This window comes from Budorcas taxicolor, chromosome 20, assembly GCF_023091745.1.
Source record: "Budorcas taxicolor isolate Tak-1 chromosome 20, Takin1.1, whole genome shotgun sequence".
Taxonomy (NCBI): Eukaryota; Metazoa; Chordata; class Mammalia; order Artiodactyla; family Bovidae; genus Budorcas; species Budorcas taxicolor.
In genome coordinates, this window is record NC_068929.1 from 61,718,934 (window position 1) to 61,744,829 (window position 25,896).

Genomic DNA, 25,896 nt, shown 5'->3' on the forward strand with positions numbered 1-25,896 from the left:
CAATTAAAAAAAGCAGCAGAAAGGAATCAAAGCAAGAGAGATGATAGAGATGATCAGGAAAAGAAGACCAATATCAGGGGCAGGCAGCAGCCACCACTGGGGAGTCTTTGCAGACACGGATTCTTGGGCTTGCTCCTAATTCACGTGCTTGAACCTAAGTGTTTCAAGTCCTTGTGCACGTGCTAAGTCACTACAGTCATGTCCGACTTTTTGTGACGCTATGGACTTTGTAGCCTGCCAGGCTCCTGTCTATGGGATTCTCCAGCCAAGAATGCTGGAGTGGGTAGCCGTGCCCTCTGCCAGGGGATCTTCCTGACCCAGGGATCGAACCCATGTCCCTTAAGTCTCCTGCATCTGCAGGCGGTTTCTCTACCACTGGTGCCACCTGGGAAGCCCTTCAAGTTCTTAAATCCATCTGAATGTTAGTTTTGCTTTTCTGTGGCCAGTATGCAACAGCTTTTTCCTTTGCTCGGATTCTGTGTTCATTAAGAACCAGGGGTGTCTTAGTTACTCTAACTAGGACAGGCACAGCTTCTCCGTAAACAGTCAGCTGATGTTCTGCGTTGGTTACAAGCAGGTCTCTTCTGAGGCTGGGTTGTGAACCAGTCTGCAGGAGCCTCATCTGACTCCCTTTTCTGGATGTGGCCTACAGTGGGTTCCCAATCCAGAATACTCTTCTCCCCACGCCCACTCCTGACTCAGCAGAGGCCTCCCCTTCAGGGTTTCCCTCATCCATCTCTTTTTGATTCAACAGTGACCAATTCAAATAAAAGGTCTAACACAAACATCAGGCAAATATGTTTAATTTTTTAAAATAACTGATGGCAAAATAAAATATTTACATCACATCATACTGTGTAAACATGTAAGGTCTCTGTACAAAGAAATATACATGCAAAATAATGTAAAAATTTAACTGAAATAATAAAAAGAAACAATACACAAATAAAAGTTGTGAGGTTACGAATACACATCCAGTTTTGAATCCAATTTCTTTTAAAAAGTTTCTGTACAATTTTACAAGGAACAAACAAACAAAAATTCAACAAAAGAATAAATAAAAATACATTGGAAGCTGCAAAGCTTGAACTATGCCAGTTTATGGCTGAAGACCCAGGTGTCTGGCTGGCTTGGGAAGCGGGCTGGTCTTTTAAGTGTATTTCACACAACAAAGATAAAAAGACATCCAGAAAAATTCAAGCGTGCTCAGAAACCCAGCGTCTTTTGTTGAGGGCCTCCCACACTGCAATGCCACAGACATCAAAGCCAGCCTCGAGGTGGCTGGTGCCTAATTGGCATTTATTTCTTACCAAAAGCTCAAAATCCAGCCAATTTTTGTACAGAAAGTTGAATGTCAAAAAGTCTAAAAAGTAGGAAATGTCCAGACTGATTTTGGGAAAAAAAATAATACTTTGGCATTCTGAATAATAGCATAATAAAATTTAAAACATTACCCTATTATCCAGTTTTATATTCAGAGTATGAAATCACTTTTTACAGTCCTCAAAACTGACAAATTTCACCAAGAGTTGTCTCCTTGAACCGATGACACAGGGCTACGAACCCCACCCCCCACCCCGCCCCTGACACACGCACAAAAACCATAAATCTCACTGTACGAATATGTGCTTTTTCTATATATTTATTACAGGTACAACAGAGGTCTTCATAAATAGTTGCATAAAATGTTAAAGCCACAACATTGCACATGATATGAAATAAAACCAAAAAAAAAAAACCCCCAAACCAAAAAAACAACCCCCAATGAGTGCATTTACAGTATTTTCATCTGACTGTATACTGCTCAACAATCTGATTGACGGCTTAGGGGGTGGGACGCGGGGGGTGGGGAAGGGGTAGCAGGGCAGGACCCAACCTGACCTCCTCGGGGATGGGCAGACCCCTTGGACCCCTCCTAAAGGAAGCCCCGGGCGGTGGGTGGGAAGGCAGGGGTAGGGGGAAAGGACAGACCGAAGGCAGGACCAGTCTTATGTACAAGTAAGGCCTACATTTCATCAGAGCAAAACGATTCATTCTATTTTTATGCAAAAGTTTGAGGTTGGACGCATATTTCAGAAGCCCAGTCTGATGTCCTGGTGAGAGGCACACAGACGGGGCAGCTGGAAAAAGCTCAGAGCCAGGGGGACCCCCAAGTTGGACGAGGCCGCCGCTGGGGGTAGGGTGGAGGGGGGTCTTCCCCAGAGGTGTCCAGTATCTTGTTCGTTAACACCAGTGGTTGAACATAGGCATTTGTTTCCTTGAATAAATCCTGGAAAATGTTTTCAATTTGCAAAATGCTATTCATGTTCGTTTAAAAAAGTTTCTTTTTATTTTTTAATTTTTTTTTTTTTTTCAGAAACCTGAATAAAAGACTGTGACTCAGCAACGCTGTCTTCGCTCTTGCAGAGTGTTCCAGAAGGCCTCCACCCCCCGCCCCCAACACCCCGCAGGGCTTGTGGCCCGAGTCCCAGGCAGCTGCAGAGCACGGCTCGCTCGGGAACGCACGCGGTGTCACACGACGGGACAATCGGGCAGCAGACTGCTTACGTCGTCGGTTTATTGTTTTCTCTTCAAAAAAAAAAAAAAAAACAAACAAAGTCAGATTTAACGGCTGATTGGCAGGTGAAAGAGAATGAGAAAGGACTTCAAGACAGGTCAAACTCGAGGCAGAAGCCTGCTCTGTAAGAAGTTTTTCATGCTACGGATAGGTCGAACGTCGTTCTGGTGTTTGCGCCGCTCAATGAAGGAGGTCAGTCTGGACGTGTCGAGGACGCCCGCGCCTTTGCCGTGGCCGTGGCCCGCCTGCAGCCACCGCTCCTGGAGGGCCGACGCAGCCGAGGGGCGCTTGGCGGGGTCCTCGTGCAGTAGGAAGCACACGAAGTCCTTGGCCCTCTGGCTCACTCCTTGGAAGTAGTCCTCTGGGAAGCTGAAGTCCAGGCGGCAAATGTTGAGGCAGGTCTCTTCCACGCTGTCATCCAGGAAGGGGGACACGCCGCTGAGAAGCACATATGCCAGCACGCCCACGCTCCACGTGTCTGAGGTCAGGGAGACTGGGTTCCCCAGGATGATCTCGGGGGCCGCAAACTCGGGGTTTCCCAGCAATGGGTGGATGTGGTAAGTCGTGTTGAGTTGGACGGCATCTCCGAAGTCAGCCAGCTTGATGGTCGGCTTGGCTGAGCTCTGATCCACGAGGATGTTCTCGGGCTGGGAGACAGGATAAGACAGCCGTCAGGGGACTCCCGCCACCCCGCTCTTGGGCTGGGGCTCTCCAGGAATCTACAAGGTCGACTGTTCACGTGCGAAACGGACTCGTTCCAGTCTGGAACTTCTGAGGGCCGCTGCCATGTGAAGCCTGGGATTCACTCTCCTTCCTGCCATCGACGGCGACACTGCGCCTCCTTGCCTCCGTCACCCCGCCCTGTTCCCACCCCAGGAACTCTATGAACTAACTGCAGATCTCACGCTTGTCTACTATGTTCTGGTTTGTTTACGTTACCGAAAAGCCAACTCTAGAGCAGAGATTATTCATCCGAGTTCCCATCTCCTAACCCCTGTGTCTCTCCCAGTCCCCGGGGGGCTCCTGGCCCGGATTCAGAGGACAGCCCGGGAGCGGGCGTCGTGTCCCACATGGATGCACTGAGGTCACCCAGCGTTCCCGCCCCTGGGGCCCCACTCACTTTTAGGTCCAGGTGCGCTATCCTGCAGTTGTGAAGGTATCGCACAGCTTCCAGAACCTCCCCCAGGTACGCCCGGATCTTCCCCTCCGTGAGGTTCCCCCACCGCACCACGCAGTCCAGGAGCCGTCCCTGGTCAGCCCTGCAGAGGGAGGGGTGTGCGGCCGCGTTACGGGGTCAGTCAGCCACTTTAGAGGGACCATGACGCGCATGTTACCTCCGCACCCTGCTGTCAATGTCCCAGCAATGCTTGGGGACCACACCTCTACACGGAGGCAGCACAGGATCAACAGGATGATGCCTTCTTAACCTCGTCACGAAGCACCCGGAACCCACAGAGGGAACTGGTAGCAGAGACGGGCGCATCCAGGCCCCCCTGCCCACCCCACCCCAGCAGATGGGCACACCCAGGCCCCCTGCCCACTCCACCCCAGCAGATGGGCGCACCCAGGCCCCCCTGCCCACCCGACCCCAGCAGACAGGCACACCCAGGGCCCCCTGCCGACCCCACCCCAGCAGATGGGCGCACCCAGACCCCTCTTGCCTACCCCACCCCAGCAGGCTGGACTCAGACCTGCTCCGAACACACGACCTGGCACACAGCAAGCACTCTGCTGGGGAGGGAATAACATGAGACCACCTCCCCCAGCCTCAGTCTTGACAACTGTAAAATGGGGAACGTGATGGCTAAATGAGAGAATATAAATAAAGTGGGCTTCATGTTGGACTCAGAGTCTGCCTACTGTGAAATTACTTAACTTTAAAGAACCCTTATACAGAGTTGCCCTGTGCCAGGGACTAAATGCTTTCTACCATTTGCTTAATCCTCACGACAGCTCTCTGGGAAGAGGGTTTTACTGTTCCCCTTTTATACAGATGAGGAAACTGAGGCACAGGGAAAGTATGTAACTTCCCCAAAGTCACACAGCTTGTAACGGAGACTGGAACTGCAAGGAGGCAGTCTGGTTCCGGCCTCTCTGAACACCAGGCTGAGATGTGTTGTCTCTTTGCTACATAGAAATTTACAGAAAGATCAGCCAACTGTCTGGTAATGACAAGTAATCAAGGGAACTTTGGTAGTAAGTAGCTTGTTATGAAAATAAATCCTATTAATAGTACGATGAGGCCCAACCATTTAGTATTCCAGTGGAAAGAAATGACAGCTGAATGCACTGCAAATTTAAACCAGAACCTGAGGGCTTGCAGGAGATTCTGATAAGGAGTCTAGGCCTCTTTGTCTTCCCTTGGAATAGCTGAGCAGAGGCTGTTAGGCATTAAGCTTCTACAGCCAGAAGGCACGTTCCCAGGTCCTGAGGGCCCACAGGGGCCAGGTCTCCACCTGGACACCACCTGAGCCCTGCAATAGCCCTTTAGGCAGCTGAGACTCGCCAGGAGCAGAGGCCACAGGCCCAGGTCCACTGACATGCCTTCTGCCCAGGACGCGGTGTTGGGGGAGGCTGGGGAGGGCCAGCTTACTCCCTCCGCCATCTGAGAGGTTTCCGGGGCCAGCGAGGGGGCTGAACAGGCCCACGGTGACGTTCTAGTAGGACCCCGGGGCGGGGAGACTCCCTGAGGGTTGGGGTCGGGGGCTGAGGCTGGACCTGGGCCCAGGGCAGCATGCCTGTGAGGAAACATGACCAACGGAAAGTCAGGAGCAGGTCCCTGCCGGCCAGATCTGAGATACTCGCTTCCCACAGCGCCTCAGGAACTAGGGAGCGGCGCAAGAGGTTTGCTTGGGCCAATGGAAGTGAAGTCATAAACCCAAGTGAGTGTATGAAGTGAACTCCCTCTAGAAACCAGGAACGGGAATTTAAGTAAAGCTTAGTGACGAGGTGTTTCAGAAAGACCAGAACGTTCTAGGGGCCAGGCTCCCATCCTGGCTTTACGGACACTTTGGGCCAGTGATTCTGTGTCTCTGTGTCCTGTGTTGTCATGGGATGTCGGGCAAGCAGCAAGACGTCTGTGGACTTCGCCGAATACCCGCAGGGGCAAAGCTGCTCTTGGCTGAGCCGCCTACTCCCAGGTCGTAAGTTCCATACTCCTTATCTTTAAACGACTCATGTGTTGACTGAGAAAGCACACAGAGCCCGGTGTGTCATGGGGACCCACCCCCTCCAGACTGCGCTCTTCAGCGAGGCACACCTCACCCTCCCATCTAAGCACCCTCTGCAGGGCCGGACAAGCTCTGCGAGGGACTGGACAGGCCCCAGGCCTGAGCTGGGAGCCTGAAGCGGCAGACAGGAGCAGGTCTGAGTCAGCCCAGTCCAGGTGCCCCCCAGCCTGGCAGACACACGGGATCAGGGTAGCCTGAGGTCATGAGCAGGGGTGTGGTCTGCAGGGGTCTGGCCCCAAGGGAAGCCGGTGGCATCACCAGGTTGGCTGAGACCCCACGGGAGCCTGGGTCGGGGTGGGGGTGTTTGGATGCTAGATATACGCTGCCTTATCAGGCAGCTCATACAGAGACTTCCCTCTAGCATCGCTGGAAAGCTCTAAAACTGTGGATTCTGATAGGAGACATGTTTTCAGAAGTTCTGTGAATTCTAAAATCCCAGTTCCTATCCTTCTGAGAGAATTAACAGCAAGACTACTTGGTGTTGGAGCTGGGGGCTAGGAGGAGGGAAGGTGGGGGGCCAGAAGGGGGTGCTGGGGTCCAGGAGGAGGGGCCTGGGGTCCGGGGGAGGGGGAGCTGGGGTCCAGGGGGAGGGAGAGCTGGGGGTCCAGGAGGGGTGGGGCTGGGGTCAGGAGGGCGGGGTTGGGGGCCAGGGAGAGCGAGGGGCAAAGCGTGTACGCACATCTCCAGGACCAGCACGTAGCTGGTGGGAGTCTCGAAGGTGTCCAGGAGGCCCACCAGCAGCGGGTGCTGGAGGTTCTGCAGGATCCCAAGCTCGTGGGTGACCTGGTCACGCTTCATCAGCTTCTTGTTCACAAACTTAGTGGCCACGGCTCGTTTGGTGCCTTTCTGATCACATTTCTTCACGACGGAGAATCTGCCCCTGGAAAGCAGGTGGGAAGATCATTCTCAGAGTGAGCCGAGTGGGTCACGGAGGGAAGACTCCGTTAACCCAGGCGGACCGGATGCGCACAGCCTCCCCAGCTGTAGCCCTGCTCTCCCATCCAGCAGAGGGGCTGCGGCCATACGACAGCCTGAAGGGAGCTGCCCGTGTCTGCGACTCTGTGTCTCCCCGTCCTGGGGACAGACGTCTCCTGAGAAGGCGGCCACGTGACTTCTCCACCCTCTGACCTGTCAGCAGGGACCTCCTGACGGCCCAGGCAGCTTCCACCTCTGCTCTCGCAGAGACCCTTCCTCAGAGTGTGAAGAAGCGTGGAGAGGCCTCCTCAGCGGCTCCTGCCACCCACACCCCCACTCTGGACAGCTGTGTCCCCTGCCATCACCACGGCTGTCCTTCCGCTGCGGGACGTGCGTGTGGGGCTGCTAACCCACTCGTCTCTCGTCTGTGGTCTCTGGGGCTGCACCCAACGAGCCACCCCAGAGAAGCCTCAGCTGCACCCTGGCGGGATCCAGGTAACAAGACCCTGGGCCCTCGAGTCTGAGCCTGCTGCCCTCGTGGGATGAGACTCGGGGCAGGGAATGTGAGGGACAGATGTAACTCTGTGGCCGGGGGCAGAGTGGGGAGGGACTCAGCCCGATGTGCCGGTCAGTCCTCTGTCGCCACACGGGGTGGTGGGCACGCTACTTGGGGCTCCTCCTCCCACGGACCGTGCCATGCCGTGCTAAGTCGCTTCAGTCATGTCCGACCCATGGACTGTAGCCCGCCAGGCTCCTCTGTCCATGGGATTCTCCAGGCAAGAATACTGGAGCAGGTTGCTAGTTCTTCCTCCAGGGGATCTTCCTGACCCAGGGATCGAACCCACATCTCTTACGTCTCCTGCATTGGCAGGCGGGTTCTGTACCACCAGTGCCATCCGGGAAGCCCCCTCCCAGGGACAGGTGGAGTCTATTCTCCTCCCTTGAATCTGGGCTGGCAGGTGGCTGGCTCTGTCCACAGACTATGGAGAGAGCGCTGCTGTTGCGCTCTGAGAGGCTGCAGCTCCTGCTTCTGGCTCCTGGGATGCTCTGCCATCACATGAGGAAGCCCAGGGTGGACGTCTATATGCAGAGAGGCCAGACACATGGGTGGCTGGGTGGCCAAGCTCAGGAGGGACCAAGGGAGCAACTGCCTTGTCAGGGGCATGTGGCACGAAGTGATATGTTGCTGCTCCGGACAGCAGGGCTGAGCCTCGTGTGGCGACAGAGGACTGATGGGCATGACGGACGACCGACCGGCACAGCGGGCTGATCCACACAGGCGGGCGCACGGATCCCTGCAGCTGGCCACTCTAGGATACACCCAGGAAAGGCCCCTGGGGTGTACCCCCGGCAGCTGGAAGGCTTCCCGGGAAGCTTTTAAATAGGGACATGCTGGGCAGTCATGCTTCCGACCCCCCTCCTGCCACATGACGTCCTGCCAGCCTAAGCCCTGGCTGCCATCTGCAGAGAAACACCCCTCTGGGTTGAAGCCCCCCTTGGTTCGTGCTATAAATCTCCAGGTACCGCTGAGACCTGAAGGGCAGCTTCAACCTCCCTCAATGGGATTCCATGAACTACGTCCCATCAGAAAGGGTCTGAGCGACTCTCCCCTGGATTCCCCTGAGGACAGGGCGTAGCCGGTGCCGCCCTGGACGCAGAGCCAGAGCGACTCCGTTGTCCCTGGAGGGCTCATGGTACAAAGCCTTAACTCTTGCTGGGTGCCTGCACTGGACCTGTCCTCTTACTTTCGCAGTGTTTAATATTGAAAGGTAGTTAACAGTTACATTCCAGATGCAAAATGCCTAACTTCCAACTGCTGGCAGAACGTGCCAACTCTCTCTGTGCTCCTGCGGAGCTCTGTCTCTTGCGCCGCTGGCTTGGGAGGGCCCCCGGTGTGCTGCCGTACCTGCCGAGCTCGGCCACCTCGCTGTAGAAGCAGTCAAAGTTGTCCTTCCAGGTCACCACGATGCCATCACTCCCTGGACCTGCAAGAAAGGAGCATCTCCCTGAGCCTGGTGAGCAGAACGCCTCTTGGGTGGAGACTGGAGCCCTGAGTTCAATGTGGCGGCCGGAGGGGCTGCTAAGGGTCTGAACTGAGGCTCGAGGGTACGGAGACGGGTCAGAAGAATAAGGTCCACGCTGCGTTTGTGCTGGGACTCGGTTTGAGACGGCTTTAAGTGATGGAAATAAACACACACTTGCTTTTCCATTATCTTTCCACTTGCGTTTCTGTAAGCCTATTGCAATAAATAGTCTTCTGTCTCTCCAAACTCCCTTGCACTAGTGACTTATTAAAAGAAAAAAAATCACCTGTATAACCTCTATGACACCTTTTAAAAATCAGAACACTGCTTATTCTCAAGGTTTTTTCCTTCCTTTCTTATGCTGTGACCCCAAAACAGGAACCCCTCCTTTCTCTGACTTTAGGTTAAAATATATGGGGGTTAAGATACAGGGGATAAAAGTTCTCAGACAATTTTATGTACTATCTACACATAGAGCACTCCTAAACTCAATTCACCTTGGAGCTCTTCTATCTATTCTTAGTTTTTTAAAAATTTATTTAATTCTTTAGTTGTCACTCCTGGAAGCAGCTGCCTATAGCTGCTGTGACTGGAGGACCCAAGAGAAACCTCAGCAGCCCTGCATCGCACAGTGGCCTCCTGTGAAATGGCAGCTGGGAATCGGGCAGTATGTGGTCACTCACTAAGCATCTACATACATCAAGTGCAACAAAAATTCTAAAAGACCTAAGATACAGGTCCTGCCTCCAGCAATTCAGAGTTGAGCAGAGGAGAGAGATCAGGCCTTTCTGGGAGTGCGTTAGTCCCATCAGGGTTGCCTTGCGCTCAGGGCTGGGAGGACATACCCTCCGGCAGGGCTGTAGGGTCTAGGATGCACAGAGCCTGCACGGGGCTCACCCACACTCCCCTCTTTACTTTTTTTTCATTCTGCATGAGACCAACTCAGAATAGGTCCTCTTAGCATCAAAGCATCAACTGAACATTCAGGGGAGATGTTGGAGTGTGTTTTGAGTTTTAAGAGCACAGAATGCCTTCCTCCCACCTGGAGGCTGGCCTCAGAGGCTCACGAGCTCAGTGGCCGTGGACAGAAGCCTTTACTGAGCGCCGCCCCTGCCCGCAGTCACTCTCCCAGAGGCTGGCCAGCTCCTTGCAGCCCCCGGGTGACTTGTCATGCCTCTCAGGACACGTCGGCTGTGTGGGGGGGCTCGGGGTGCAGCTCACCTAGAACCCTCAGGCTGGCTGAAGACGAGGCTGACCCCATGTCGTTCACTGCAATGCACGTGTAGATGCCGTCGTCCTCGGTGGTCACACCCACGATCTTCAGAGCGGCCTCTCCCAAGTCGCTGCAGCAGGGGAGGGCCCAGGGCGTTCACAAAGGCTTGCCCCCATCCCCACGCCAGCCCCCCAACCTCTCTCCTGCGGTGTCACAGGAAACAAGGAGCTTCAGTGCTGATGGGCAATTTCAAGTGGGATTCCAACCCTAGCTGCCCACCCAGGGACAACACGCCCCCTCAGGGGAGGCATCCCAGGGCTGAGGTGACCCAAGGAATTGACCGTGGGGCTCCCGGTGGAATGAAGTCATGCTCACTGCCAGAGACATGGACCCCCAGGGGCCTCCCTCACCTGTAGGAGATGCTGTAGTGACCATCGTTGTTCAAGGTGTTGTGTTCAGGGCCCTTCCAGGTGATGGAGGCCTTGGGGCGGCCGCAAACCCGACATCGAAGAACAACGGTCTCGCCTGCCTCACACGTGACCTCACTCAAGGGAATGACGAATTCTGGGGGAACTGCGTGAGAAAGGAGTCAGTGAGGCCAGACGCCCGGCCCCTGCCTGGCGCCCACCAACCTCCCCCAACAAACCTCTGGGCCTGAGATGTTGCCCAAGCCCAGAGCTCCACAGAAAACCTGGGTCCACAAGGTAAACTCGAGTGTCCCCAAATGCTCCCTAGACCTATGCTCTATAACACCAGAAGAAAAAGAACAGGACTCACCGTCATATATGTAGTTGGGATTGAGAAGCTGAAATGGAAAAATCACACGGTTATTAACCAAATACATGAGCTATTTTGAGATATGTTGCTTTCATTCCAGGGTTGCAGTTATTTTTGAAAGGTAAGAGGAAACGCGATGTAGCTTGCCTGGGCATCAATCAAAATCGACCACACTCCCACTGCCTTTGAATGCACTGGGAAGCTTCGTGTCACCCAAATATAGTTTTTCCTTCCTACTCACAAACACCAAAAACTCAGAGATGCCCCCTCCGCCCAACCTATGGGCTGAGTTCTGTGGGTCCCTGGACCCCCTCCTTCTGCAGAACAGCCAGAGCTCGGAGCTGGGGCCTCGAATTCCCCTCAGGAGATGCTGGCTTGCTCTCCAGGCAAAACCTGCACAGGTTTAAGGCGATCTGATTACAGGAGTCATGTGGGCTGGAGCACCCGCCGAGGGGATTCACTGCAGCCAGTGAACATCGCTCTGGGCCACAGCCGCCCTGTGCTCTGTCTGCTTCCGAGGATCCAGAATCTTGTCTCCCTGGCGGCTCACATGGTAAAGAATCTGCCTGCAATGCGGGAGACTGGGTTCCATCTCTGGGCTGGGGAGATTTCCCTGGAGGAGGAAGCGGCAACCCACTCTAGTACTTCTGCCTGGAGAATCCCACGGACAGAGGAGCCTGGCGGGCTACAATCCATGTGGTCACAGAGAGTCAGACATGACTGAAGGACTCACACTTCCCTGGGAGCACAGCAGCATTCTTCCTGCGCCAGGCATACGCCCACTGAGGTGCACGCCCACGCACCTGGCTCCTCAGAACACCTAAGCGTACTTGGGCCACTCTGTCCCCATGAGTTCCCTACAAAGCCCCTTGGGTCTGCTCACAGGGCAGAGGGAGGCGGGTCACTGCTGGGCAAGGCCGGGCCCCGGGTCCGTGCCTCCTCCTGTGCCGGGGCCAGCCCCTGTCGCTTCTTGAGGTGCATAGCCTCCTGGCGACGCCATGCTCACCTTCACAGATACCTTGTTGCTCAGTCCTTCCCGAGACTTCCGGTAACCGTTCTCTAACTTGCCTTCCCGTTTGCCGTCTTTATCTTTTTTCTCAGATTTTTTCCTTAAGCGGAGTGCTGTGTGCCAAGATGTTGACTTCCTAGGGGGAGAATGACATCTTGTTAGTATTACGCCTTCCTGGTGTTCAGCAAATGACTCCTGGAAGCATCAGGGAAGCTGAGAAGTGTCTTATATGGATACAGGATGACTGAGATTCCTTTACAGCAGTGATCTCTGCTAAGGAAAACTTTTCTGTGATGCTCACTGATTAAGACTGACAGCTTCTTATATCAAGTTTTAACGATTAAACTATAAAGATGTCTGTGATGGCTAATTTTATGCATCAACTTGAATGGATATAAATATTTGGTCAAACATTAATTTGGGTGTTTCTGGATGAGATTAAAACTGTAATGGGTCGAGTGAAGTCATCTGCCCTCTGTAGTGTGGTGGGCCTTGCAGCCACTCAGTTGAAGGCCTGAGTTGGACGAAAAAAGCCCAGCCTCCCTGAGCAAGAAGGAATTCTCCAGCATTCTGCCTGCACCACTGGTTTTCTGCTGGCCCCAGTGCAGATCTGAACTCACCAGTATCCATAAGTCAATTTCCTTATGTTCATAATAACCACTTCCTAACCACACACACCCCCTACTGTAACTATTTCTCTGGAGAACCTGAAAACATGGCCTGGGAATATTCTTGAGAAAACCAAGTATAAAATAGGATTCTTCAGTGGCGTACTAGAATAAAATATTTCCATGCATCAAGGAAAAACAGGGCAAGGGACTCTTGTTGGGAGATGGGCTCTTTGTAGGCTGAACTCAAGCCTGGATGTCTCATGGGGTGTGGGCGCTGAGCCCAGAGGTTTGGGGGCAGTGCTGGAATGCTGGCCAGACTGGGCTGCAAACCCGGCCAGGGCACCTTCATGTTTGGAGGGGAAGGTGACCGCCATCGATGCAAGTCTGGTCTTTGGAGGCTTACAAACCGCAGCTCTGTACAGCTCCCACCCCCAGAAACTGCCTGGCTGGCTTCTCCTGTCATCAGAGAGACTTAGGGAAGGGCAGAGTTGGAGACCAGCACCTGAATTCAGGTTTCTTTACAGTAATGTTTGATGCGGCAAATTTGGTTCCAAGTTTCCTGACTTACGAAGAAGGTAATGGCACCCCACTCCAGTACTCTTGCCTGGAAAATCCCATGGACGGAAGAGCCTGGTAGGCTGCAGTCCATGGGGTTGCTAAGAGTTGGACACGACTGAGCGACTTCACTTTCACTTCCTGACTGAAGTAATCAAGTACATCTAAGGCTTGATGGTAATCCCGTGATCTTTAGCTGCAGCTACAGAACGAGGTTCTTCACTGATGCACCCCCAGCACGCCTGGTATATGTTAGGGGGCAGTGGAAAGTCCTCACCCTCCAACCCAAGACCTCTGGGAACTAAATACCATCGTGCTCTACCTAGCAGCTTAAAAAAGCTGTGTGTGTGTGAATGCAGGTTATTAAAAGAAACATCAGAATAAGGAGACCAAACCAGTCCCTCCTAAAGGAAACCGACCCTAAATATTCATTGGAAGGATTGATACTGAAGGTGAAGTGATACTCTGGCCACCTGACGTGAAGAGCCAACTCACTGGAAGGCTCTGATGCTGGGAAAGATTGAGGGCAGGAGGAGAAGGGGATGACAGAGGATGAGATGGTTGCATGGCATCATTGACTCAATGGACCTGAGTTTGAGCAAGCTCCGGGAGATGGTGATGGACAGGGTGCTGTGGTCCATGGGGTCGCAAAGAGTCAGACACGACTGAGTGACCAAACACCACCGTTGCCACCACCACCAACAGAGTTAAGTCTGAGAGGTGCAGGTCACCCCACCGTCACTATGTGGTTCCACACGGCGCTTAGACCTGAACTTGCTCCGCAGAGCACAGCACATCTTTCTCTCAATGGGCATCACCCTTCCAGGGCCCCGACACCTCTTCTGCGCTCAGCACTGCCCTCGCCCCCCTACTCACTTGAGAGTCCCGTCAGGGTTCTCCATGATGACTGCGCTGGTGTGCCCCAGGACGAAGCCCGGAATCCAGCCCTCGGCTGCGGGGCACTGGTCAGTGGCGGCTCGGAACACCAGAAACATGTTCTGTTGATTGCTGGCCAGAATTTGAACGACCTCTCCTTGATAGACGTTTATCTCATCCTCCTTCACTGCCGTGTAGTCGTGTGTCACCAACATGGTGGAGATGTTGCTACTGCTGCTGCTTTCACTCTGCAGGGGGAGAGATGAACAGAAAGGCAGAGCGGAACTGAAAGGGGGTCTGAGGACGCCGAAGCGCTCGTCCGCGTGCTGACAATCAAGTAACGGACAATCAAGATTGCTCTAGAAGCAACGTAAGGATAATCTAAAATGCCAAGAAGACCACAGCGATGGCCAAACACTTTACTTTTGGAAGCTTGATTATTTCAGGTCCATCTTCCTTACACCGTTAGAGGGACGGCTCGTCCTCCTGTTAATGCCACGCTGGGTTCTGTCTATGTCACTGCGACCATCATGCGTGTTTTAAAAAGCATTAAATTAGGAAGCTGCAAGGAGTAAGATCTTCAGCTCACTGACAGAGCAGATCGTGGCAAAGCCTCCAAAACTCACAGATGAAATGTTCTTTGAGAACGCGTCCCAGAATTGTGCCAAGCTGCTCGCATCCTTAGTCATTTCCACCTTTTTCCTTCCTAAAAGAAGAATGTGGGATAACTGAAGAGTAAGCCAACCACCGCTCTGCTCTCACGGAGTTACTCCGCCTCCTTTATGCTTCCCGTGGTGGGTGGCGCGCCTATGAGCTCGCATGATTCCCGGGTCCTGAAGACATGCTGCTGTCCTGGGCATGTTCAGCATCGTAGAGCAGCAGTGAACACCACTGGCCCCATAGCTCACGTTTCAGGGACATCCCTGGCATGGGAAAGTCTATCTTCCCCATATTTTGGTGTCCCACTGGGACCCAAACACTTCGGGGCACTGCTGTGTCTTCAGTATCCATCATACTGACTGATGTGTAGCAGGCACCCAATAAAGGTTCAGCAACTCAGTCAATGAGGTGAGACTGCAATGTTAAACAAAGATCATTTCTCAAGGCCATCTGCTCAGGCGCACAAACAGAAGTGGTGTTCACTGCAGAGTAGAAGAAACAAGGAAGATACTTGTCCTAAGCTGTCATTTACCAGGTGACCTTTCTTCCATGGGAGGAGGAAGAAGCTGAGACCTCCAGACCCTCGTCCAAGGCCTATCAACAGCTGGGATGTGGAGACGGTGTCAGGAGCTGCACTAGTGTGTTCTCAGAGGCTCCCACCAAGGATGCTGTCTGGATGGTCACGGCTTCCCAGGACTCTGATGACACTTCCCTCTGCTGGACTCTTGGATGCCGGGGGCAGCTCCTGGGTCGCTGCAGACACGACACTCAGAAACCTTGCCACATGCCTGTCAGCTCTGGGCTACTGAGCTGCTGTGAAGACACACTGGAGCAGACGGCTGCCACTGTCAAGGAGCCTGCGTGCTGGGAACTCCAGGGGCCAGGGCCCTGGGCTGCACACCGGGGTGGCCAGCTGCTCGGCGCCATCATGGCTGAGGAGTCTGGTGCCCATTCCCGGCCCTCCGAGATGCCCATGCTGTCCACGTCGGGCCTTGGCCTCTGCACACTCCTTTATGCAATTTTATCCCTTTAGCGTGATTTACATAGCAGTACCCCATAGTTTTGAGGCTACAAAGACACATTTGCTAGAAAATGTGAACAAAAACCAAATTCCGTGGCAAAGCCGTGTTTGGTCATGCAGGTACCAGCCTCTGTCTCATAATTTGAGCATTCTACCACAATCATAATAGCTCTCAGTCGTTTCTGAAAACCTCCCATGCACCAGCCTAAGTATTAGGCATTTAAAAACCTATCTCAGCTAATGTTGTCAGACACGATCCTCACCTCCTGACGACTAGAGGTTAGAAATGTATGGGGGCCACCCAGTCACCGAGAGGAAGGCAGGGCTTGTCTTTTCATTGCTGCCTGGGGGTGGGGGTGGGTGCAGGGAGGTCGTGCATCCATGTCTAGGGGCTGGCACAGTCACTGTGTGGGTTGACACATCCCCTCCACTCTGGTTCTCCTCAGAACTTTCCAGAAGGTGAGCATTAAAGGAGGAAGAGGGACCTGGGCTGTGGGTTAGGCACAGCTGCTGGGCTATGACCGCAGACAGGGTCACAGAAGCAGATGAGGAGGAAGGAGGCTGCTGCTGACCTGCCAGGGGACTGGAACGGCTGGAATGGGTGCGAGCAGGCCGGGTGACAGCTCTTCTTAACTGGGATACTTAAGAGTCCTCAAGGAGACTTTCAAATGCTCGTGCTAAGCCTCTAGTGGTCTTCCCATGCCTCCAGGGCATTTCTGTAAGGTGCTTGGATTCGCTTAAAACACTGGCAATTTCCCTTTCCAGCTAACTGAGCACATTAGAAACAGCGAGAGGCAGAAATAAGACATCTTTTGCAACCTAAACCCTGCCAGCAGGTGTGTTGGGCTGAGATCGAGCATGGGGTGGGGGGGGAGCTGGCGTCGGGGGGGGGGGGCATCAACGGCGGGCGCTCGCAGACACACAGACCCCAGCCCAGGCTCCTGCACTGGGGCGGGGGAGGCCGTTCCTTCTGAAACACAGCCCCCCCTCAGGTGCTCAGGGGGAAAAGCATTCAAGTTAGGATGGGCTCAAGGGCTGCTCCCTGGCTGACTCGGAGGGGTCTCAGCTGCGAGGCTGTGCCTGCACCCTGGGCATTCATCTAAGTGCCGAATCACTGGACCTCTGCATCTTTGACTCCAGCTGACGCTGGGTTCGGACGCCCACCTGCATACCAAGCATTTCAGAACTAACAGGGGATGGGGGGCCAGGCTACTCTGCAGGACACACTCAGGTACCACAACCAGGACAGTGGTGATGGCCACAGCAGAGGATGCCTGCCCTGACCACTTCTTTTTGAGAGTGAAGCTGAAAGGCTCATAAACATAAGAACCATTTCTCAATTTCTTCCTTAAGTACACAGAAAGATTGAGGTAAACAAAATACACAACGAAAAACAGGAGAGAATAAGGCCAAGTCAACTCAAACAAGGCATTAATTAAAGTCCTGAGGAAAGAGAGAAACATGCAAAAGCCAAATTTTGCTTTTTTTTTTTTTTGGAGACAGAGACAACAGACCCTTTCGGGGGAAATGTATTTAAAAATTTATAAAAGGATCAAACATACACTCATGAGAACAGTTCTATTCCCTCACCGCATGCTTTTAGGGAGGTGTTACGGATTGGATTCATCAGCCCGCGTAGCAAACAGGGGAGGACACTGAGGAAGACACAGGATGGGAGGGGGAAGACCCACCACCGCAACCCTGGGGTTTAGAACGCGGACAGTGACCGGCGAGGCCCCGCAGCGCCCCCTGCTGGATAGAGCCTGGCGCCCCACTCCAGCCTGCCTGAGCCTCCGCTCCCAGCCGCTGGCATCCAGAGGCCCTTAAAGCAGTCTCTCTTGCAGTGAATCCGGCGCATATTTTTGTTTTTGTTTTCAGGTGGTGGGGGCGGGGGGGGAGGAGGGAAAATTTTTCCACTGGAGAGATTCCTTCCCCTCATTGTGCCAGCTGAGTTTGCTTTGAGCTGCTATTGGACATTTCTTGAGCTTTTTTTTTTCCCAGCAGATGAGTCGAAAACGCTGCAGATTAATTTAAGGCATAAAAGGGCACAACCAAGCGATGAGCAGAAAGCTTAAAGAGTGTATACAGGTTTCAGTTTACGCAGGAGGTAGATGGCAGGACACGGACCCCTCTTTAAACAAACAAAAAAGTGCGAGGAAAGCAGGGGCGGCGAGAGAAAGAGGAAATTCCAAAATACTCGGCTGGTCGGAAGATGTGAAAAGCTCAGAGATGCTGCATTCATTCGGAAGGTTAATAGTCTGCGTTCCCCGTTGTTAGCGGACACAAAGCAAGGAGGAGTTAGTAGAGACCCGGGGCGCGCCGTCCGCCGGGAGTAGGTTAGCGGGCGTCCCCTGCCGAGTCCGGGCGCGGGAGGCCGAGGAGGAGCTGGTAGAGCCCGGAGTTAGTACGAGGACAGCGGCGGCCAGGCGGGAGGTTTAGAAGAGCCGCGGGACAGAGGCGGGCGCAGGCGGCCGGGCGCTCTTACCCCGTTGCTCTGGGTGGACTGCACGGACTGCTCGCTGGCCGAGGAGCACGTGCTCATGCGGTCCGCGTCCTTGCCGGGGGCCGCGTGGCGCCGCGCCTGCCGCTGCAGGGAGTCGCTGTCCCCCGGGAAGGTGAAGGAGCCGGGCCGGCTGGCAGGGGAGGCGGGCACGGAGCTCCAGAAGGAGCCCCCCTTCTGCAGGGGGCTGCTGGGGGGCAAGGGCTCCTTGCCGAACGGAGAGGGGGACGCGGCGGCGGCGGCCAGAGGCGAGTGCAGGGGTGAGGGGGCCCCGGGCCTGGCCTTGCCCAGCGGCAGGGGGCCCGGGCCGCTCCGTGGCGCCTCCTTGGCAGCTCCATCCTGCAGCGGCGTGCCCCCAGATGACTTCCGGGGGCTCTCCATCACCTTCATCTTGGGGATCGGCTCGGCATCTCGCTCGGGACCGTCGGGCTGGCTGCCGGGGGGCGCCCTGCCGGGCGGGCCGGCGCTGGCCTCCAGGGCTGGGCTGCGGCTGGGAGGAGGCGGTGGCGGGCCCGGGGAGCACGTACCTGACATCTTGTCTGCCTCTGCCTGGCTCGAGGCTGCAGAGGAGACCAGCACGGGGGAGTGGTGTCTGACGGGCTGGGGAATCCGGGAGGGTCTACTTCTGCTCGAGCTGCCGCTGCTGCCGCCACCGGGGCCGCCCCCACCGCCGCTGTGGTTGCTGCCGCTGCCCCCGCTGCTGGGGGCCCCGCCGCTGCCCCCGCCCCCGCCGCTGCCGCTGCCCCCGCTGTGATTCCTCTGATATTCGATGGGTGATGTCAAGGCTGCAAGGCACAGGGGAGACTCCGTCAGGGCAGCGTCACACGGGCGAAGGGGAAGAGGGGGCACGATGGCACAAAAGGGAGGGCTGGCTTAGTGCCCCAGGCTCACGTCACCTGGGGGCGTCCACCATCGCCCAGTCACCAGGCAGCGGCCTGGCTCCACCCACCAGGGAAGGAAAAGGAAAAGGTCTTGTTTAACTGTGTTGTGTGCTTAGTCGCTCAGCCGCATCTCACTCTTGCCAGCTCACAGACTGTAGCCCACTAGTCTCCTCTGTCCGTGGGATTCTCCAGGCAAGAGTACTGTTAAGTATGGACGAGTTAAACTGGTTCTATCAAGGGCGGTCTGCAGGTCCCAGGGAGGACAGGTGAACAGGGAACAGGCTGGAGGAGAGGTTTCCTGCCCAGGAACAGTGAGCACAGCCTCAACATTTCCACTGAGGGGGAGGGGGGGAAATTAGAAGAATCAGCCACTGGCATCTCTGCAAACAGCCAGGGTCCCAAGGAGGCCCAGGGCTGCTGGGGAGACTCAACTGGGGCTCCACAGGTACCAGCTGGTTCCCACAGGCCGAGGCGGTGTTAGGGACCACCTCGGGGAAGGTGCTCCACAAACCCTGGGGGGTCATGAAGCTGTCCTGTCTCTGGGCTTAGTGAGTTAGCTATGTCACTGTCTGTTGGAAGATGCAGGCAACGTGCTCAGTAAGATATATGGGAACACTAACACAAGTCCTTGAGCGGGGCATGGCAACCCACTCCAGCATTCTTGCCTGGAGAATTCCAAGGACAGAGTCCACGGGGTCACAAGCAGTGGTACACACTGAGTGCCTAAGCACAGCACAGCAACACAAATCCTTGCAGAGCTAATGAAAACCTCTGTGATGCTGGACAGTCAGATGTAGCCCCTTCCTGCCTGGGAGATATCGGGCAGGTGTGGAGGAGTATCCTGGAGCCAAATGACCTGTGATGTGATAAAGCCGTGTGGGCTGCCGCCCTGCATGGGACTAAGGGGAGAAAGCGGTGGGCCAGCAGGGCTGAAGCCCCCCACTCTGGTCCTGACTTCCATCTGCCCTTGGGAGCAGCATCCTCAGCATCTCTGGGCTGAGAGTCCACAGGTGAATGGCATGGCCCACTCCTGCCTGTGACTCAGGAGGCAGCTCAGTTTATTTTAAAGAAGATGGTCTAAGTTTAGAGGTTTCCCAACAGTTACATGTTGCAGACTAGCGTTCAGTGAAGCACTCAAAAACCAACACATTTAAAGAGATGTGCATTCACTCACAGCCACGGGAGCGGAACTATTCTTCCCGTGCATGGGAACCGACCCCCTAATCCCCCCAGCCCCAGCCATCCAGTTGTAACTGCACACACGAGAAATGCTCCGTCAACAGTCTGGATGGGAGCCTGGAGTTAACGCTCGGCTGATTACCCCTTGGCCAAAAGTGCCACGTGACCTTGGCCTTTCTCTCGCAGTGCCTGTGTCCCTGGCTCCTGAATGTCACTCGAGGTGTGGGGGTGGTTTTATGTGACAGAGAGATTACAACGTCTGGTTGGACCGGGGCGTAGACACAGGACATGGACGTGGAGAAAAGGACAAAATCAAGACAGCAATGCATATCTAGTTCTTGCTAAATTTTTGATGCTCTTCAGTAACTGCCAAATTAAAACCAGAGTCGAAGGTGGTGGCCCTAAGGAGAAGGGAGCAGACTCAGGTCAGGGATATAAAAAGTCTAACTGTCATATAAGGTCAGCGAGGTCTCTATCCTCATGGAGAAGACCTTTCTCTGGGGTGTCGGCACCTCACTGTTGTCCTGGGTCATACTGTATTATTAGGGTATTGCTCCTCCATAATCAGTTGTGTCATAGAAGTGGGAAGGAAAAAAAGATGCTTTGTTTTTAATACAGAGGGCAGTCTAGATGTACCATGTGGTGGAACATAAATTTTAAAGTTGCACACAAGAATGTCTCCAACATCTCTGGCCAATTCCGTCGCTGCCTTAGTCATTCTCACGCATTCCTTTCCCAGGATGGGCTCTGGGGTGCACATGCCATGGGACAAAATGAACTGGACAGTGGTAAGGGGCTCACAGCCAAGGGCCAGATGGCTGCTCCGCATCCCCACTCTGCCACCAGCATCATATGGGACCTGGAGCAGATTACAAAGCCACTTTGGGCCTCAGCTTCCCCATCTATAAAATGGGAATAATATCGGGACTTGCTGCTTCGGGTCATTGGGAAGATGAATGAAGCACTGGTGGGTAGCGCTTGGTACGGTGTCTGGTCCCCAGTAACTGCTCAGAGAGTCCGGTCACTACTATGGTTGTGTCACACGTACACAATATGTCGCACATATTGTATGTGACAGGAGAGAGATGAGAAGTAAAAATGTGTACGTTGGGGAAAGTAACCACACACATTACCGTTTAAAAAATTGCGCTGGTTTTCTAAAATCTGGTTGATTTCATGGATCCACGTCTGCCGGACGCTTGGACTGGATGAGTGCAAGATGAAGGTCTCTACCACGTCACCCGTCCGCGATGTCAGAGCGAACTTACAGGGATCATTTTCCACGTTTTCCTCCAGGCAAAGGCAGCTCACCTTAAAAAAAGAAAAAAAAAAGGCATTATTCACAATGGCCAAAAGGCAGAAGCAAACCAAGTTTCCACCAACAGATGGATGAATAATCAAACGTGGTCTGTATACAGTGCACTATTATACAGCCTTGAAAAAGGAGGGACATTCTGACACAGGCTACACCATAGGTGAGCCTGGAGGCCGCTGAGCTACACGAAATGAGCCAGTGGGAGAAAGTCCAGCACTGTGATGATTCTCTTTGGATGAGGCACTTAAGAGTATTGTTTAATGATGATGGAGCTCTACTTTTGTAAGATGAAGAAGAGTCCTGGAGATGGATGGTGGTGACGGTTGCATGACAAGTGTGAACGTACTTAACACCAGAGGGCTGGACACTGACAAACAGTTAGGATGGTAAATTTTATGTGTCGGGAAAGTCCCCTGGAGAAGGGACTGGCTCCCCACTCCAGTATTCTTGCCTGGAGAATTTCATGGACAGAAGGAGCCTGGTGGGCTATAGTCCATGGGGTGGCAAAGGGTTTGCCATGACTGAGCAACTAACATTTTACTACAAAACAAAACAAATGGAAGCACAAAGTGCAAGTTCACAAAGTGGTCAAGTGCAAAGTAACATTCGTCTTGGGTCAAAATTGAAACCACCACCCTTTGGCTGAGCTGCCATTTTTACTACCTCCAAAATTATTATCTTGAAGCTTTTTAATGATTCTTTTAACTTAGGTATATGGGGATCACCAGAAATTAACAAGTAGCTTCAACAATTAACTAGAAATGTTAATCTGCTGGGACCTCAGGTCTCCTCCATCTCACTCTGGGTTTGTGCCTTTTACAGGACTCAGGGCCATTTGCCGTCTTTGTCTTTTTCTTCTCTCAGACAGCAAGCCACGCCGGGGCAAAGACGGCCTGCCGTGTCCAGCCCTACAGGCCCCTGCCTGGTTCTGAGCGCAGAGAAGATTCTTGCTGAATGGAGAAGAGAAAAAGGTAAGCTATCCTCTCCAAATCCATGCCTCTGAACTTGAATAATTCACATGGTCCTAGAGAAGGTGGAGCAAAAAAAAACTAACAAAGGTGAGGTCTTCCCATGGTGGTAAAAATGAATGCTGCAGCCATACGCCATCAGCCACTGGGGAGCTCAGACTGTAGAGGATGGAGGGAATTTAAAGGGTCTGCAATGTATTTGAAAATTCTCTAAATATTTAATAAAGATCAGGATTTGTTGCTATTCAGTCTCTATGTCGTGTCTGACTCTTTGTGACCCCATGGACTTGCAGCACACCAGGGTTCCTTGTCCTTCACCATGTCCTGAAGTTTACTCAAACTCATGTCCATTGAGTCGGTGATGCCATCCAACCATCTCATCCTCTGTTGTCCCCTTCTCCTCCCGCCTTCAATCTTTCCCAACATCAGGATCTTTTCCAATGAGTCAGCTCTTCACATCAAGGTGGCCAAAGTATTGGAGCTTCAGCTTCAATCCTTCCAAAGAATAGTCGGGGTTGATTTCCTTTAGGATTGACTGGTTTGATCTCCTTGCAGTCCACAGGACTCTCAGGAGTCTTCTCCAACACCACAGTTCAAAAGCATCAATTCTTCAGCACTCAGCCTTCTTTATGGTCCAACTCTCACATTGATACATGACTACTAGAAAAATCATAGCTTTGACTCTACGAACCTTAGTTGGCAAAATAATGTCTCTGCTTTTTTAATATGCTGTTTAGGTTTGTTGCAGCCTTTCTTCCAAGGAGCAGGAATGATCAGGACATGTCATCATTAAAAAGGACACATTTTTTCAGTGTACCGGGTATACGCATTAGTGCTTGAGAAAACAGGCAAACGTAAGCTACCTTGATACTGTTCTTGAACAGGAATCCTGGCATGGAGAAGCCCTTTTTTTTATCCAGCGGCTCGCTGAAAATGACGATCTGCTCGAAGAGGAACACCCGCCTCTCTTTGCAGCGAGGCAGCAGCCCCGTGTCCTGGTCCGTGACCAAGAACGTGTCCTGCAGGAGCAGCTTGCCCTGGGCCACGATCTTACCCTGGAACGTGGAGAAGGGTGCAGAGGAACAGGAGAAGAAAACATTGCATTCAAAGTTAAGACACTGGAAATTTTGTTTTCTTTAGTTTTCCTCCCACAGAATGATGTATTTTCTTGTGTTAATTTATGGAGCGTAGACATTTCTTTTAGTATAATGAGGTCTTGGTGCTGAACAGAAAAATCATCTAAATAAAATTCTTGCCAGCTCTTGTGTAAACCCCTGGCCTCAGTTACAGTCAGAGACTGGAAGTGGATGGAAGGATGTAGTTCACAGTGGAAGAGTACTTCTCAAGGGGCGGTCCACAGCCAGGTGCCGCTAGTACCCTGGGTGGGACCTGCTCACAAATGCACAGGAGCCCTCCAGGAGAGCCCGTCTGTGGTTTTTTTTTTTTTCAAGAACTCCAGCACTAGCATGTTAAACTAAACCCACTCCTCTAGCGAAACAGTAGGCAAGAAAAATAAAAGCTCCTGTCTCCTTACTCAACAATCAAACTGGAGGGGGAAAAAAAGGATTCTGGGCTCTGGACACCCTTAGGATGCTAGTAGGTAGTATGTAATCTGAGTGGTCTGGCAACTCACAGAGAAGTCTGTGACTAATGGGGAGCCCAGGGACCTGGAGTCAGGCTCCTGGGGCTGACAGATGGAGGGGCCCCTGCTCGTCGTGCCGAGGAAAGAGGCTAGCCCCTCTGCAGCAGAGGGCCCTGGAGACAGAGCAGAGGCCTGCCTGCTCCCACCACCAGGCACTGGGCTTTGAGCAGAGGAAGGTCCCCCCCAAAAGCAAATCAGATGCACCCAGAAAAGCTGAAACATAGTATCACTCAGGTTGAGGGACAGCCAGAGAAGACAGCAAACCAAGCAGAAAGGATCGGCTTTCTGCAGGTGGAGATCAAGCATCCCAGACAGAGCAGCAAGTTTAAAGAAGAGCCACATTACGTCGAAGCCTTGTAGCCTCCCGACGTTCATCATGTCGTTGCAGCGCTTCGGGACGACGCACATGACCTCCACGGCTCTCTGCAGGGTGGGCGGAGGCGGGGAGCAGAGTGAGCCTTCAGTTCCTGGGGCCAGGCTGGAGCACTAGCCCTCCAATCCCTACCCTTGTTCAGTTCCTCCCCTGCCCACCCGCGAGTGGACAGAGGGTACGCCCAGGGGGTTCGGGAGACCCACCCCCGACCCCTGCCAGGGACAAGCTGCTTCAGAGATGCACCCAGCGGGGTGTCAGTACCTCTAGTTCTGATGTATCCAGGCTGGCTTTTTTGGAATACTTGAGGAAGTCCTGTAGGAGGAAAACAGACGGAAGGGCATGACAAGAGTGATGGTCGCACAGCAGTACCCTTTCTGATCAGCCACGATGCCAGCCACTGGGCCAGCCTCGTTTTTCTCTCCCAGTCAAAGATAAGGTATCCCCAGGCGGACGTCAAGCCACAGGAGGGCAAAGTCAGACCCGACTGATCTAAGCAGGTCATGGTTTCTGTTTCACCCCAAGACAGGCTCTCATCTCTCTTTACCTCCAGGTTCTGAGTTTTATCTGTGAAGGGATCTCGCCACCTCCAACAGTCACTTTTACCATGGAAAATGGCTTGACTTTGTCTTCAGGGGTGCTGAGGAATTTGAATCACTCAAGGGCGGTTGCTGAGCCCACAGAGAGGAACTGGCAGGGACTAAACATTTAATCTGCAGCCCCAAGGAGACAGAAAACCTGTAAGGTGGGTAAAGTATTCAAGATCCGTGGTGGGGAGAAAAAGCTCAGTTTCACGGATGTTTTGCTTCAGAACCTGATGTAAACGAAAAATTGAGAGAACAGTATAAGGGCTCGCCTTAAGTTTTAAAAAACATACTTGGAAATATTGGAAATCAGGAACAACAAGACTGCGTCATATATATATATTTTTTTTTTACAGAAAAGATGCTCATCACCTGCCCAGCCCTCTGGTCCCCTCACGAGCCTCGTCTTCCTGCCGAGTGGGCTCGGGCCCTGGCAGAGCCTCACCTTCAGCAGCAACTGGTACTTCGTGATCCTCTGCACGGGTTTGATTAGCAAGTCCGTGAGCTGCAGCCTGTGGCCCAGGCGCTGCTTTAAGTCCTGGGGTTTTGGAGGAGGAAGAAAAAGATCTCAAGTGTTGTCTTTTACTCAGTTATTCTTTTTGACATAACAATTTTATTGTCCATCTAGAAGGAAAACCTTTTCTGTTTTATGAAACCGAAAAACAATGCTTAATGATCTAGACATTTGAAGAGACTAGCAAGCACAGAAGGTTTAATGTGATTCATAAGATGTGCTTATTGTTAATCATTTGAAATTTAAACTGAAGAATTATTGGGGCTTAAACAATTCCACACCCCTGTAAGACATCACTTATATGTGGAATCTAAAATATGACACAAATGAACTTATTTACAAGATAGAAACAGACTAGTCAGAGAGGACAAATCCATGATTACCAAAGGGGGAAGGGGGTGAGGGAATGGATAAATTGGGAGCCTGGGACCAGCAGACACACACCACTACATACAAAATAAATAATAAGGCTGCTCTGTATAGCACAGGGGACCA

The 25,896-nt window shown here is 53.0% G+C and overlaps 1 protein-coding gene across 1 annotated transcript in view; it reads right to left on the reverse strand.

The window, feature by feature from the left end:
• Window positions 1-1,587: 1,587 nt before the first annotated feature.
• The window catches only part of TRIO (trio Rho guanine nucleotide exchange factor), a 352,914-nt gene continuing 328,605 nt past the window's right edge, over window positions 1,588-25,896 (reverse strand). Inside the window, exons 43-57 of the mRNA XM_052659225.1 lie at window positions 25,333-25,425; window positions 24,568-24,618; window positions 24,279-24,356; window positions 23,155-23,346; window positions 21,142-21,319; window positions 17,934-18,733; window positions 13,768-14,015; window positions 11,723-11,861; window positions 10,717-10,744; window positions 10,350-10,512; window positions 9,948-10,069; window positions 8,609-8,687; window positions 6,467-6,667; window positions 3,678-3,816; window positions 1,588-3,204 (exon numbers count right to left, since the gene is read on the reverse strand). Of these exons, the coding sequence (XP_052515185.1) occupies window positions 2,656-3,204; window positions 3,678-3,816; window positions 6,467-6,667; window positions 8,609-8,687; window positions 9,948-10,069; window positions 10,350-10,512; window positions 10,717-10,744; window positions 11,723-11,861; window positions 13,768-14,015; window positions 17,934-18,733; window positions 21,142-21,319; window positions 23,155-23,346; window positions 24,279-24,356; window positions 24,568-24,618; window positions 25,333-25,425 (3,060 nt within the window). The 3' untranslated portion in view covers window positions 1,588-2,655. The remainder of the gene's footprint in view (window positions 3,205-3,677; window positions 3,817-6,466; window positions 6,668-8,608; window positions 8,688-9,947; window positions 10,070-10,349; window positions 10,513-10,716; window positions 10,745-11,722; window positions 11,862-13,767; window positions 14,016-17,933; window positions 18,734-21,141; window positions 21,320-23,154; window positions 23,347-24,278; window positions 24,357-24,567; window positions 24,619-25,332; window positions 25,426-25,896) is intronic.